Source organism: Bactrocera oleae, chromosome 2 (assembly GCF_042242935.1).
Source record: "Bactrocera oleae isolate idBacOlea1 chromosome 2, idBacOlea1, whole genome shotgun sequence".
Lineage (NCBI taxonomy): Eukaryota > Metazoa > Arthropoda > Insecta > Diptera > Tephritidae > Bactrocera > Bactrocera oleae.
The window spans coordinates 97,008,780-97,023,924 of record NC_091536.1 but is presented as its reverse complement, the minus strand read 5'-3'; the positions used below and the strand labels follow the sequence as shown (position 1 = coordinate 97,023,924).

Sequence of the window (15,145 nt, the reverse complement as noted above, 5' to 3'; positions counted from 1 at the left end):
TAAGTATAGAATTTTATACTCCATCTTAAAATTCTTATCGCATCCAAAAGCAAACCCCGGAGACCCCATAAAGTCTATATAAATGGTCACTTGACGAGCTGAGTCAATTAAACCATGCCCGTCTATCTATCCTTATGTCCGTCCGTCCGTCCATTTGCGTGTATGTATGCGAACTAGTCACTCAGTTTTTCGAATCGAAATCAGAATAATTATATCAAACAAAGTGGCTAAAAAGAACTAGCAAAACGTCTTCCGTTGGAGGTAAACCGTTGACCTATTACATTTTCAGATTCATATTTAAAGTTGCTGTGAGAAATGACACTTGTGAAGGGTATTACATATAGCCTCGTAACGGAAGTTAATGTTTTTCCTTATTTTCACTTAAATGAGCGTCTTTACCGACAAATTGGCTGACATTAACGGCATGACATTCTGGAATCTTATTGTGGTAACGCTAGAAACGTTTGTTTGACACATAAACTCATAACGGTAATAAATATATAAGTTGTAGATCGCTGACTAAGCTTAGGTGTGTTGACGTGCCTCGCCTCAAGTGTACCGACTGTAGACAATAGACAGCAATCAACAGCAAACAGACTGCATAACGGTAATGCCCTTCGTGCACAGCACTTTCCGGCTTTCCAGAACGAACGAGCAAATATTGCACCGTTGTGCTTTTTAATTAAATTGTCACTTCATCATTGTAAATGCAAAATAACGGTAATGTTGAATTTATTTAGTCAGGTGATGAATACAATACAAACATAGATAAACCTGATAAAGACATTTTCACACATACATACGTACATCTAACCTCGTCAAAACTAACATATTCGTGTTCTCAACTCGCTGGTTGCAATTGAAAGATTTATTTGTGCATTCACCAAGAATTTATGCAAATATTTGTAATCAAATGCAATTTTGTTGAGTAATAACTTGTCAGTTACAGACTAAAGCACATATGAACATTGATGTACCAGATATCATACACAATCACACTTTCTTGAATGCCATTCGTTACTTATTAATCGGTTGTACGGTATGTATGTGGTGGTGTATGTATAAAGCCAGATACTGCAATGCCTTGGTTCATTTAGCCTTATGCGCCTTCACCAATTTAAGCATTTGGATTTGATTTTACTTCATCTTAATAAAATTATTTACTCCAATATTTGTATTTACTAATGACCGTTACACCTCAGTTGTATGTAGATATGTATATGTAAATTCTTTATTGTTATTATTACTTGTTCACTTCAATATGTTTTAATTAATACAGTTAGCAGTAAATGCTATTAAAAGCATTTAAAAATATGAAATACTATTATGAATTTCCAAAAACTTAGCCAGCAAAGAGGCTTAGAATAGGAGTTATTTAATTAATACTTTTGCCAACAATTTCCAGCATTTTCTGAAACATTTTTCTTCAATAAAATATTAGTTGCAAAATATAATCAATATGAACATCTCTCCTTGTTGGCATTCACATATCCACCTAGGTATGTGTAAGTGTGGGCTCCCAATTTTGATACGAAAACCCCCTTAATTATTCATAATTTGTTCGGAAAATTATGAGTTGAATCGAGGTTCATCAAATATAAATAAATAAAAAACTAGAGTTTTTAATAGAGTTGGGATGCTGTTAGCGATGGAATGAAAAGTTTAAAAATATGTACAAGAAAAACACAAAACCCGTTTAGCACTTGATTTTTATACCCTGAACGGGTATTTAAATATATCAATGATCAGAGCAACAAGGTGAGGCCATTTAGCCATGTGCATCTGTCTGTCGAAGATATCCTTGTAAGGAAATTTTTTTATTTGACAATATATCTTCAAATTTCACATAGATTATTGTCCAAGGCACTGCTATAATAACATGACCGATAAAAATCAAGTTAAATTTCTTTTTAGGCACTTTTATGGTATCAAAAATGAGCCTGTGAAGAGCATTATGGTTTCCATGCCAAATTTAATTTTCTTTTCTTGTTTTTAAAAATGTAAGATCTTAGATTTGCTTAGGTTAATGACACGTGCATAATCTTCCGCAGAGCCTTCTAACTATCGTCACTATGAATATTTTGTTTACAAACTGCCGCATGTGCCCATATGTCAATGTGTACGACTGCTCAACAGCGATCAGTGGCAAGATTCTCATTCAATTATCCTTTCGCAGCGTTATGCTCTGCCCTTTCTTCATTCGCAAAAGCAATTTCTATGCAAATCACCGACAACACTTGCTCACCTTCGCCAGCCACCTTCAAGTCTGTGCTTGTAGTTAAATTTACATTTGCGTTGCCTTTCTTAGCCATTGAATTTGCTTCAAGAGGCAGCTGAGCGTTTGCTTACAATTTAGATGGGTATTTAGTGGCGGAGTCTGTTTGTGCAACAAAAACACTGAGGTCAAATGCAGCATAAGCAGTTCACACATACGAAAGATTGTCAATGTAGGTACAACAGGTCGTATGCGAAACATTGTGGCGATGGGTTGTAATGAAGCAAATCTCTGGCATGTAGTCGACAGACATTAGTGGTGCTGCTGGTGTCGATTTGTAAGTGGTATACGAAACATGGTTATGAATGCATTCATGCAACACCTGCGTCATAAAGCCATATGTGTGCTGGTTACCGTTTTGTAGATGGCGCCAGAAGCTGCAGTGCCTGCTGAGCAGTATATGTGTGCTAATGTGTGCATATGGCTTCAACACTAGTGTATTATAGGAGTTCCATGGCTGCAGCCGCATTCAATCTATCTGAAAATGCATGAAATTTTGCCAAATTTATACGCAACACATGCATACATAGACACATAGGTACCTATCAATGGATGAATGCGGGCAAAAATGTGATTCAATAGCATTTGCCAATCTGTTCGGTTATGAATTTCTAAAAATAACATTTAGTAGAACTATTCATACATCAAAAACCCACCGCATACCTATAGGATTGGGGCATAATTCCTACCGTAGTGTCTAGTCTACAGACTTTAAATGCGTCCCACGCGAATTTCCCTTACATATGCAATGTTATACATTAGGGCGGAGCGATTATAAAAAAAAAAAAAAGTTTTTGGAATAAAAAAACAGTTTTTTAACATCTTGAGATAAAAAAGTAAATTTCGAGTTAACATTTTTTTTGAACGAAAAAATTTTTGATAAGTGTTCTAGAAGCTGTGGAGAGTTCTGTTTCTGGCCAATTAAAAGTTATCAACTTAAACAAATTTTTTGTGCTCATTATTGGAGTTTTAAAAAAATGTCTTAAACGACAACTTGCTTTCCTTAAGCGTTAAAATAAATTTTGAATCAAAAACCGTCACATTCGGTAATTTTTACATAAATGTGAAGAGTTTAAACCAAAAAAAAATTTTTTTTGGACAAAACTCGAAATTTGCTTTAAAAGTGAGTGGGGTCTCTAAATGGTTTTTTTTTCTAAAATTTTTTTTTTATAATCTACACATTTTACCCTCAGGTTAAGCAGAAAAAAAATTTTTTTTTTTCGCTCCACCTTATTATACAACTATGTATAAGCACAGATTAATATGTACTAAATGTTAACAAAAAATCAATGTGTACGATTAAGCACGCTCTCCCGTTTGTTTACTTTTGTCGCTTGTGTATACTTACGCCTCAGTAACCATTTACAGCTACATATGTGTGTAAGTGTGTACAAATGTGCACATCACATATTTATAGTCTAACCCATTTTGCCATGTGCCTACCCCGAATATATGCACTGTTACCAATATAGCCACGATTTCGCATTTGAATTCCCGCTGATAGCCGCCCATTTGCATGTCTGAAAACTAAATTTACTAACCCGAAATTGAAGTCAATGTATTTGCTTAGTTCGTATTCGTTCAAGCACTCCTTCCCAGACCAATCCCTACTGCTCACTTGTGTATTGGGGCTGCAGTCACAAGTCGGTAGGCATTCATGCAGATAAGCATGCAGCCATTCAGCGCAAAACCATCATTTAACTATTTGCATGACTCACAAAAACAAAAAACAAAAAAAAAATAGAAAATGGGGAAACAGTACAAATTGGTAGTTTCTTCGCTTGCATGTAATGGTCACGTGTAATGTATACTGCACTGGTGCATGTGTAGAAACATGCAAATACGAGTATAACCACGAATGCATACAATTCCCAGAAGACCCCTATCAACCACACACTTTTAGCATTTATTAAAAAATTCAAATTAAAGCAAAGTGTGGAAGAGCTTAGCTCAGGTGGAAACTCATCCAGTAATATTATTGAAATGAGTAATAAATATTCAGAAATAGTTGTGTTTCAGAAAAATTGAACAATTTAACTCTCCTGGTTAATGTGTAGATTACCAGAATGGCTTTTTGGTTTTATCGAAATTTATTTCTGAAATCTGTTTGAGCAAATGAGCGCTATGCTAGCATCTTTTATAGATCAATAATAACATTTCTTTCACTAATGTACATATTTATTATAAGTTCGAGAAACAAACAGAGCAGCATAGCCGTATTGCGACGTTTATATCTTTATATTGTCGATTTCATTCATTTGGCAATTAGTTAAATGCTTCATTGTATGATATATTTTTAATACATTTAGGGATGGACAATTAACTCCTCTCAGTTCAAACCTAACCCATAAAATATGCCTGTTTTCCTCCAAAATTTTACTGAAAACAAATTTTCTGAACACTATGCTGACTTTACTCAACATATTTTGCTATACTAGTAGATGCAGATCGCAACGAGGCGTGACGTTTTCACAATCATTATATATCCACGCAAGTTTTTGAACGTGAATTTTCTGTGATTTTTTGTGATTAATTATAATGGCTTTGAATGTTCAAAAAATAGGTGCAATCAGCGTTCGCTAACCGTTGATCTATATACCTATATGTATATTAGGGTGGTACGAAAAAACAACTTTTTTTTGGTTAGCCTGAGGTGAGGGTACAATTTGTAAATTATAAAATAGGAAAATTTTTGAAATTTAAATTTAAAATTTGTTTATGGACCAAAAATTTTTTTTTTTAGGTTTAACTCTTCACATTTACGAATTTGACGGTTTTTGATTCAAAATTTATTTTAACGGTTAAGGAAAGCATGTTGTCGTCTTAGGCCGTTTTTACAACTCCAATAATGAGCACAAAAATATTTTTTAAGTTGATAACTTTTAATTGGCCAGAAAGCGGACTCTCCACAGCTTTTAGAGCACTTATCAAAAAGTTTTTACGAAATTAAAATTTTAGTTCGAAATTTACTTAAAAAGTTTTTCCAAAAATTTTCTTATTTTGTAATCTACAAATTTTACCCTCAGGCTAAGCAAAAATAAACTTTTTTTTCGCTCCACCCTAAGGTATATATAAACTTTTTGCTTCATTTGCAAGCCCAGCACGTAATAACTTAACAGGTAGTTGTGTGAGGAAATACTGAGGCATACGAATTTGAAGGTAACGGAATATTTAAGTGGGCATGTAGCAAGCACCTAAAAGTTGCTTGTTGTGAGGAACTGGGTTATTCAGTGGGGTATATTGGTGTTGTTGTATTAAAAACCTGCTTAGAAAATAATACTTTCTTGAAATTTTTCAAAAATTAGCAGTAAAAATCGAATTTTAATGCCCCAAACCTGAAATGAACAAATTTTCAACAAGCATATATTATATGAATGTTTTTATGTTGTTACCATGCAATTTTCGTGTATTTAAAGCAAAGCCTGCACTTTGAGCATATTCTATTTGGAAGTGTTGAGATTATAAAATATAAAGTCCAACAGTACGCTGAAATAACCGGTTGAGAGCAAAACCATAGATATAAACACCTGCACACGTTGAGATTACATCTGATGTGGCACAGTGCCTTTCAGTAACGGTGGCATGCCGCAAACACCATAACACTCAACGGTTTGACTGTCAGCATACATTTCAGTGTTTACACAGTGCGATTCGCTAAGATTTTATTTGCACTGAAAATCGCATTCAACTCGGAATGAATACTTCCGCATCGCCTTTTCATTCCGCCAGTCGTTTACTTGACACACACGTGCGCCTGCGAATATAAGGGAGTGCAAGCACGCACACACACATACACACTAAGACGAGAGAAACGTGAATGGGCGCAAATTTCATTTTGTTGAGTGCTTTTTTGCATCTTGCAACTTGCACTTCGCATTAAAGCAGCAGCCACATTTGTTGCTTGGCAGATATTCAGCGCCCGAGATGGCGCCGCCTGGCCCACGGAAGACATTGAGTTTTCTGCGCTGCAAACCTTATGTGTGGGTATTTTATGGACTCGATTTGTTTTCATGCCACTAATTCTCTAAGTCTTCGGCTATGCATTGCTTAATTTGTTGCATGAAGCATATAAGCATATATGTGTGTATGGATGTGATTGTGCTGATGGTTATGTGCGAAAATGCGGGAAAGGCTTGAAGCTTGGGCGAGCAGTTTGCCATGAATGCAAATATATTCAGCAAATGGAGCACTATATTCTAACAATAAAAAATTAAAACTGTTGTGCTGCTTACTAGCATTCACAGCAACAACACATGCCCCAAAGCAAGAAAGCAACGAGACCAAGTTAGTCAAGGAGATTATCACCGCGCTGCTTGGTTTGACGTTGTCGGTCTTCCGCCGTACCGTGCTGAACGGTGCAGACTGCCATCGTCTTGTTGTGCTGCTAAAATGTCTGGAAAATTGGTGAAAACCCATTGCGGTACTTTACTCTTTAAATATTTATGAAAGAAAATTGTCTCTGCGTCAATGCCGGTAAGACTGGCGTGCGCTTTGTGGGCGCGGTGTGCGCTCAAGCCAATTTCCAGATGCTGATGACAGGGGAAGATTTGTCGAGCAGGAATATGCGAAATGCGCTAGACTTCTGGAGAGACAAAGAGTAAAAATGTATTTGAGAATATGTCAGAAATAGAGTAAACAACTTTTTATATACATAATATACATACTCGTATATAATAATGAGATGCCCTTCGTGACAGATGTTTGGCCAAATTGTTGGGGTGCACCGTGACCTCGATTCGACAATTGATGGATGCTAAAGAAGTAAAATTGTATGGAATGTTGGAATAATCGTTCAAAAAGGGTTTGCCAGTTTGATATTTTGTATAGTTTAGTTTGGAAGCAGGGACTCGAGAAATTGAGTGCTCATTGTGTAATTAAACACACGCTTGAAATTTGATTAGAAACGTTTTACTTTCGACAGATTTTATTTTCGAAAGTGTTCAAGACAACAAGTTTTTAAATTTACTCTTGGTACCTTAAAAGTTTTTTGAAGATAAAGTGTTTGATCTTAACTAAATTTAATATTTTTAGTTGAACAAAGCCTTTCACAAAACTGTCAACACTACTCTAGTATACTTGTATACTCGTACATATGACAAAGTCGCAGCTTTCATCCAGTCGAAGCTCGTGTTGGGCAACCCTATGCCTTCCCGCAATCTAAAAGCAAATATATTATTATAAAAACAGTTTATTCAGAATAGGCAAATTAATAAAATGATGCTTTGCGGCTGCTGCATTTGTTTTTTACGTACATAGTTACACTTACATGATATATGTGATATATGGCAGAAATGCTGGTTGGCCATGTGAGTTTTTGCCGCATGTGCTATGGTGTGCGGTTGTGTCAGAGTCAATGCTGCGTTGACCTAAAGTTATAACATAAAATCTGATTCGGTTAACAAAGCAAACGACTTTTTTGGTTGGCAACAAACGAACGTGTTTAGCTGAGCTTTTTTTTTTTTTGAGGAATGGTAATACAAAGAAGAAACTGAAACTGTATGTGTATGTATGTGTGTTGTTTTTGTAATTTGCGACATATTGTTATATAAAATAAAAAATTTGAAATAATTATCATAATTAATAATTATACGTATTTAGCCTTTGAAAAAAGTAGAAAGAAAAAACCGTAGTGGGATAAATGATCATCCACTTCTTATTTCGTAGTAAAAAACCAACCACTTCGAATAGTTTGGGAGTCTTTTTTTCATTTTCTGAGAAAACTTACAATATTAATGTACTCAAGTAAAGAAGAAAAAATACGTGTGGCATTCGGGGACTGCCGCGGTATAGCTATTGCATAGCATTTGTCAACTTATGCAATTGCATTTATTTATTAATTTTTTCTTTGATATTAATTCAAGTTACACTCTTTGAGCGTGATGACCGATAGTTCTTTTATTAAATAAATGTGAAGTTTATATTGTTTAAAATATTTTTATTACCTTATAATACATGTGGTTTATTCCAGTTAATGATAACTGAAATAAGAAGCATAAGTTTGAGACTTGATATTCTGTAAATACCGCGTCAATGGTACCACCATATTTTGTTGTGGATTCTTGGGTTATTATTCATTTTTAAATTAATTTTTTCCGTAAGAAAAGTTTTCAGTCGCTCTGATTTTATCAGCGAAGTTGATGTTGAAATCGCCAGCCAAGATAAGTGGAAATTTATTACCATTGATAGCCCGATCGAAATACATAATTTCAATTGTATAGTTCAATTCAAACGAGATACTGTTTCAAAAAGAAAATAATGTTACTACTTGTAATATTATGACTTCGAATATTCAATAATTTATTTTTATTAATTATAATTTTAAATACGCCTAAGAGTATGCAAATATTTTGCGCATACTTTGTGATCGTATTAGGTTTATTTCCGTTATCGAATTTTTTGATTCGGTTACCGCGCTCAAAGCCAGCGATAAAATCTATGCAATGGCTTAAAAGTACAAGTATTAACATAAAAGTTGTAGATATTTTTACTACCTGAAACTTCGCCATTTTACTTTTTTTCATAGGACTCGTAGTTTTGTCGGAAATTGAGATAAACCGTTTTTAACACCTAAATATTAGACCACCACCTCTCTATCCTCTTCTCGACATCAGAGCGCCGGTAAATCAGTTTTCCATTCATTTTTGTTATTTTATTTTCTTTTGCCAAGGGGTTTCATCCTACTCAAATTCTTTCCGCTTTCTAAAATATTCGACCCATTGCATAATATTCTTAGATCTAATTTTACTGTAGACAAATCAGATTAATGGATGATTTGTACTATATTTTGTACTCAGATATCATTTAATTTCTTAGCATATAAACTTTTAGAATGTCAAAAGCCAAAAGACACCCATTCTTAATGCCAAATACTTTAAAATATTATATTTAAATTATCATTTTATACAACTTAACAACATATATAAATTAAAAAATACTTCACCTATCCGTTGCATTTAGCTGCAAGGCCCAGCTGCATATACATAGATTGTTTAACCCCATACTGTAATAAAGTGCGAGTAGAAACTCTGCCATCCGCAATTGCCAATCACTGGCGACAGCTGCCAAAGCTGCGAACACTTTCACCCGTTGAGCCATGACACAATTTTAAATGCTGTTTTGCCATCGTGGGTTGTGCATAACCATTAGTCGGCTAGCAGCGTTTAATTAAAAATAAAAATCTCTAGTGTTGCGTCATTGCAACATACAGCCGTTTAGCTCATCCATTCAACGAGCAGCGATTTTCACTAGTTTATACTTCGCATTGGCAAACGCTAAGTCAGCACTTTTATACTCTTGCAACATGTTGCTACAGAGTTTAATAGTTTTGTTCACCTAACACTCATTTTTATCGCCTAACAATAATCGAGATAGATATAGGGTTATATATAAATAAATAGTCAGGATGACAAGGCGAGTTGAATTCCAAGTGGCTGTCTATCCGTTCGTCTGTCTGTGCAAGCGATATCTTGAGGAAAAATTAAGATATCTTTATGAAAGTTGGTACAAATATTTCTTGGTATCGTAAGACGGTTGGTATTGCAGATGGGCATAATCGGACCATTACCATTAATCAAAAACATATAAAATGCCAAAACTAAGCCGCAAATTAAGAAACAAAACTGTAATTTGGTACAGGAGTTCCCAATAGCTAGGGGCACTTGTGAGCCCAAAGGTTTTTTTAAAGAACTACTATTTGGTGTGTGAGATTATCCAAACATTCCTATTATATGCTGTGATAATCGGATAACGACCACACCCACTTCCCATACAACAACTTCTATCTGACTATTTCACTTTACAGTATACAAATCAAAGACAAATGAATTTATCAGAATCAAATTTTGCACAAATAGTGCTTCTAAGCCCCAATTGTCGAAATCGGACTATAACTTTTCAAGGACTCAGACACCAAATATGTGGACCCCAGTGCATATTGCTGTTTTATATAAGTATAAAACAAGTCAATTTGTGAGGTCTAGTATAGAACGTGGAGAATATTTTTGTGATGACATCCTTGCAAGTTGCGAGAGTATAAAATGTTCGGTTACACGCGAACTTAGACCTTCCTTACAAGTTCATTTATCGTTTGGCTCGCTTTAGCGGCGCTATGTTGGGCACCCAGGTACCACGCTCGTGCTTTGATATGAATTATGCATGTGTGTGTATATGTTTGTTCTATGCATTTCAGGTGGTCGACGACAGCTATCTGATAGCCTACAATGACACCGTACACAAACATGGCCTCATAACGTCAATGCTCGGCCTTGAGTTGACAGTTGATGGACGTCACTTTCAGGACGGCGAGATGCGCGTGAAATGCCTGGCCAGCATATCGCCGGTGTTGTGGAGCGGCGACAAGGAGAGCGTGTTACAGCGACGCCGTGGCATTATTGACAATCGAGAGGCAATGCTGCTAGGTGAGTTAAAAGCGCGAAAAACTTAAATAAACTTGAAAACAATTCAACGCCTTTCAATGTAGCACATCTTAAATGGCCAGTGCTCGTTGTATATTTCAAATAGTTTATTAAAAATAGTGATTTGCTTTCTTGTAGTGGTTTTTAGTTCACTAATCGTTTAGCGGAAACTGATTGGCAAGGCGCTGATTTGCAAAACTGAGAAACACTTTGAGTTTATAGCCCACTTCCACATTTACCAAACCAAGCTCAAATCCGTAGGTGTCTAATAATAAAGGTGAATTCTTTGATGGATTTATAGATTTTTATTAATTTTTTTTTAAAATTAATAGGTTTCTAAGAATCTTGAAAAATACTATTATTTTATTTAAACTTTTTGACTTTGTTCAAACATCTTCGCACTGAGTTACATAAAGCTTTAAAGCTTGTACTTTACACCAGTGGAAAATTCGAGTTTTGAGCAACCTCAGCTTTTACTTGCACTAACTTCTTTATAGTTTGTCTGTAAAAAAATGGAGCGTCCGCAAAATTAACCATCTTAAATTGACTTTCACTTGTTATGCGTAGTAATTTTCCAAAGCGCTTAAACATACATTGATCTTCTGTCGTTCGATTCCGTTTCGGAGCGAAATCAAAAACTGCATTATTTTTTCGCGCCCGGAAAATTCAATTTAATGCACCACAATTGCGATGAAATTGCATTGAACGAATACGCGAGCTGTGCTGCTTGCCATCACGACCATCTGTGCAATTTTTCCGCTTGCTATTCAATGCCCTGCCTTTGTCTTATGCTGCGGCGTTGACTTGAATTTCAATGTTGCCGCCATTTATGGTCACTGCCAACATTCTGTCCTACAAGCTCATCGCCGTAGTAACGGCACAGTACGTGTGCGGCATCTCTGAGTACCGGGTGCAATCGCTCTACACACACACACGTACACTGCCAATCATCCTGTCCGCCCTTACAGACGTACGTGTGTATTTATGGTTGACCGCAGCGTCCGAAACTGCATTTATTGCCAATGCCAATGCTGTTGACTCATAGTTTTGTTAGTAGCAGCTGGTTGAATCCGCAGTTGATTGCTGAACACTTGAAATGCTGACGTTGTCTTCGCGAGACAGGCATCCAAACTCTGTGGCTCGCATGAAAGTCAGCCAAATAGTTTGCGTTGCAACAGCACTTCCGCTGGCAATCGTTTTTTAAGCAGCAGAGTAAGAGATATTTATAACTAAATTTCATTAATTTTCTTCTTCTTTTTCTTTCAATTTTCTCCTTCCAGTACGTGGGTCTGCCACTCGGCTACATCCTTTGGGAAATTTCCTCTCCAGTCTACGCCTGCTGACCGCCGTCACAATACTAACAATAATATGTCAATTACTATTGAGCACCGAAGCATAAACGCAACAAATTATCCACACACTACAACTAACACCTACCTGCATCGACACACATACGCAAGCGTGCACAATAACGAAAGTCAATAAAACACAAAATAGTATAAATAATGTTAACCAAAGGCAAACTAAACTTAAGTTAGTGCAAAGGAAATAAAAGTGTGTAAGAAACTGACTAGTAAGTTGTATGCATGCCAGAGTGTGTTTTATGGTATTGTGCTGACTTTGTGGTCCGCGCGGCGTATACGCAACATTGAACTATTGTAGCTAACTTATTACAATTAAGGTTTGTGAGATACTTTATGCTAGCAATAAATTGATTTGTTCAGTAGAAATTGCATGAAATTAAGAAAAACACATGAGATGAAGTTTGGTTGTTGAAAATACTGTAAATATATCTATATTACATAAAAGTTATTACATAATGTATAACTCAATACAGGCATATTCGTAAGCAAACGGCAGAGCAAAATTGTTATGTATATTAGAAGCAACAGGAACTTTAAAATAAAATCAAATGAAATGTGAGTAAGCCACTTTTCAGTGCATTGAGTTTAGTTTTGCTTTACTTTGGTAATTATTCAACTTTATTTATATGTAATTAGAATGAAAATTCTATTAACTACACTACTGCAATGGCTGTAGTCTTTTCGTGATATTTTCCTTACGAAGTGCTCTTCCTTCTCCTTCAAAGCTCGGTCGGCAAATTCGATCGCTTTTTTACTAAAAGCTTATCTGACGGTTTTTATATATTGTGTCCATAGACTCATGGCGCTTTTCCCGAAGCAGACTTTTCAGTTTCCAAAAGAGATGAAAGCAACAGGGAGCTAAAACACCTAAGCGATGACTCTCGTTTCGTGTTTGGCCACTTCAAGTCAGTCACAGGTCGCCACGCTTCACATCTTAAACATTAACTAAAACGTCTTGAATTGACCCATAAGCGATCCTCTGATATCTGCCTGAAGCTAACACGTCGATTTTCAAGCACTGTTTCTTTAACTTTTTCGATATTATCGTTATTAACAGAGGTGGTTGGACAACTCGCATGATTTCATGACCACTCATATACCTGTGTTCTTGATCTGGAAGACTCCCGAAGAAGAATACGTCTGTAAAATTTTCAACGATTTCGTAGCCGTAATTCCATTGAAAAATTAAAATTTCCAGCAAGCTCGTTATTAAATTTTTTTCATGGAAAATTCGCCAGACAAACCTTTCGCAATATAAACAAACAGCTGCCAAACACACAATACTTCCCATGTGGAGATGCAAAAAGAGTTATACCATTCGAGCAAAATTATTTTTATCGATTCAGTTTGCGCGCATAGTTTAAATGGCTCAGTCCTGGTCAAAATAGATTTTGAGTGTAGGTTCAAATAGATTTTGAAAAGTATTAAAGATCGACCTATAGTCGGAAATTTTCTATCCCCATTACATCTACATTTTTCATTCTCGAAAAAAAAAAATAATTATTAAGTTGGGTTACGGATTACATCTAAAAAAACAAATTTTTTTTGGAAATATATCATATTGGAAGTAATCTAATTCGACGACTGTAAATACAATATATATATATATATATATATGTGTAATTAAAATATCAAGTTGGAAGCAAAGAGCAAACATTAATATAAGTAAATATTTATAATAATACATTTGTGTGCATTAAAGAATAGTAACAAAAGCGGCACGACAGCAGACCATAAAATCAAATTGGCCAACTGCTTTATTGCACATATATATAAATACACATACATGGTTTTCATTTTGGCTTGTAGTGCTTTGGTCCATGTAATTATGTTGGCATTAAAGCGCATTTACTTCGTCTTAATATGGAATTTGGTTGGCAATTTTGTTGAAATAAATACTGTAAATGCATTTCGTTTTAATTATGTACAGTCTCCTTAATAATGTATTAGCTAAGTGTTTAAGCGATAAGCTGCTTCCATTTGTGTGTATGTATGTAATACTCGCATTATCTGCGCTTTTAGTGCAACTACTTCAATAATTACTTTATTTTTATATTTCACTTACATAAACATTTAAGTATTAGCGACAAATATACAGATGTAGCATGAGTACAGCTGGCAGGTGATTATAAATCGCCTGCGTGTGAAACAATTCAAATAAATTAAAGAGAAAACTGTCTGTGTTAAACTGCGAAAAATGTGTTTTAATTTCATAAACTGGAAGTTTTTTAAGGTTGGTACTAGTTCTTAATTTGTCCATGCGCCATATCAACTCGCAAAGCCCATTGCCTGGTACACATGAATATGTTGTAAGTCGGTAACACTATTTTTTTAAATTAATTTCTCAAATATAACCCTTTGTTGTGAACAAATGTCGGCTGAAAGGTCAAAGATTGTTTCGAACGAATGAGCCCTGCTTTTGTTATGATATTGAGTGCATATTTATGATGCTCGAATCATGAAGCAAGTCCACAGCCCCTTCCAAATATTATTAATTTTAATTTCGCATAAAAACGTATCCTTTTTGCTACTTAAAAATATAATTCTGCCGCTTCTATAGCAACAGAATAATAATTCCGATATTCCTAGTCAAGTTTTAGAATAATGTTGTTGAAGACCAAGGCCATTGATCAACTTGGAGTCACATAAGCGAGATTTTCACACCGCTATTAATTAAGTTGCAAACTGCGCAGCGATATATTCGCCCTCATTCTCCCTCAATAACATATAGGTATATTGTACGTGTATCGAGTTTTAACTAGTTGAGTCATCAGCATGGTGACAAACGTAGAAATAGAAATACAGTTACATTTTACATATTGACGAGCAGAAGCTCAGATTTCAAGCGCCCTAATCAAAGTACCCCATTCCAACAACAACGAAGGAGTTTGAAGGAAACTTTCTGAAAACAAGCTGCTATGAGTAAGTAATAGTAATTATTATCTTGACACGGCTGCCTCGGTTGGGTTTTGTGTAGCAAGTGTGTCGGCGATCTATCATAATTGCAACACTGAAATTAAAGGAAACGCCAAACAAGCCCGCACAAAGCGGAGCGCGGGGCATAACGTACAATCCATTTGACAGCTGCACAT

At 35.5% G+C, this 15,145-nt stretch overlaps 1 protein-coding gene across 3 annotated transcripts in view; it reads left to right on the top strand.

Moving 5' to 3' along the window:
* Positions 1–14,251, top strand: part of beat-IV (beaten path IV) — a 50,635-nt gene extending 36,384 nt beyond the window's left edge. For all 3 annotated transcript variants that reach the window (XM_036357330.2, XM_014230715.3, XM_036357332.2), the window contains 2 exons: positions 10,464–10,692; positions 11,970–14,251. In XM_036357330.2, coding sequence (XP_036213223.2) covers positions 10,464–10,692; positions 11,970–12,088 — 348 coding nt within the window. In that variant the 3' untranslated portion in view covers positions 12,089–14,251. The remainder of the gene's footprint in view (positions 1–10,463; positions 10,693–11,969) is intronic.
* The last annotated feature ends 894 nt before the right edge of the window (positions 14,252–15,145 follow it).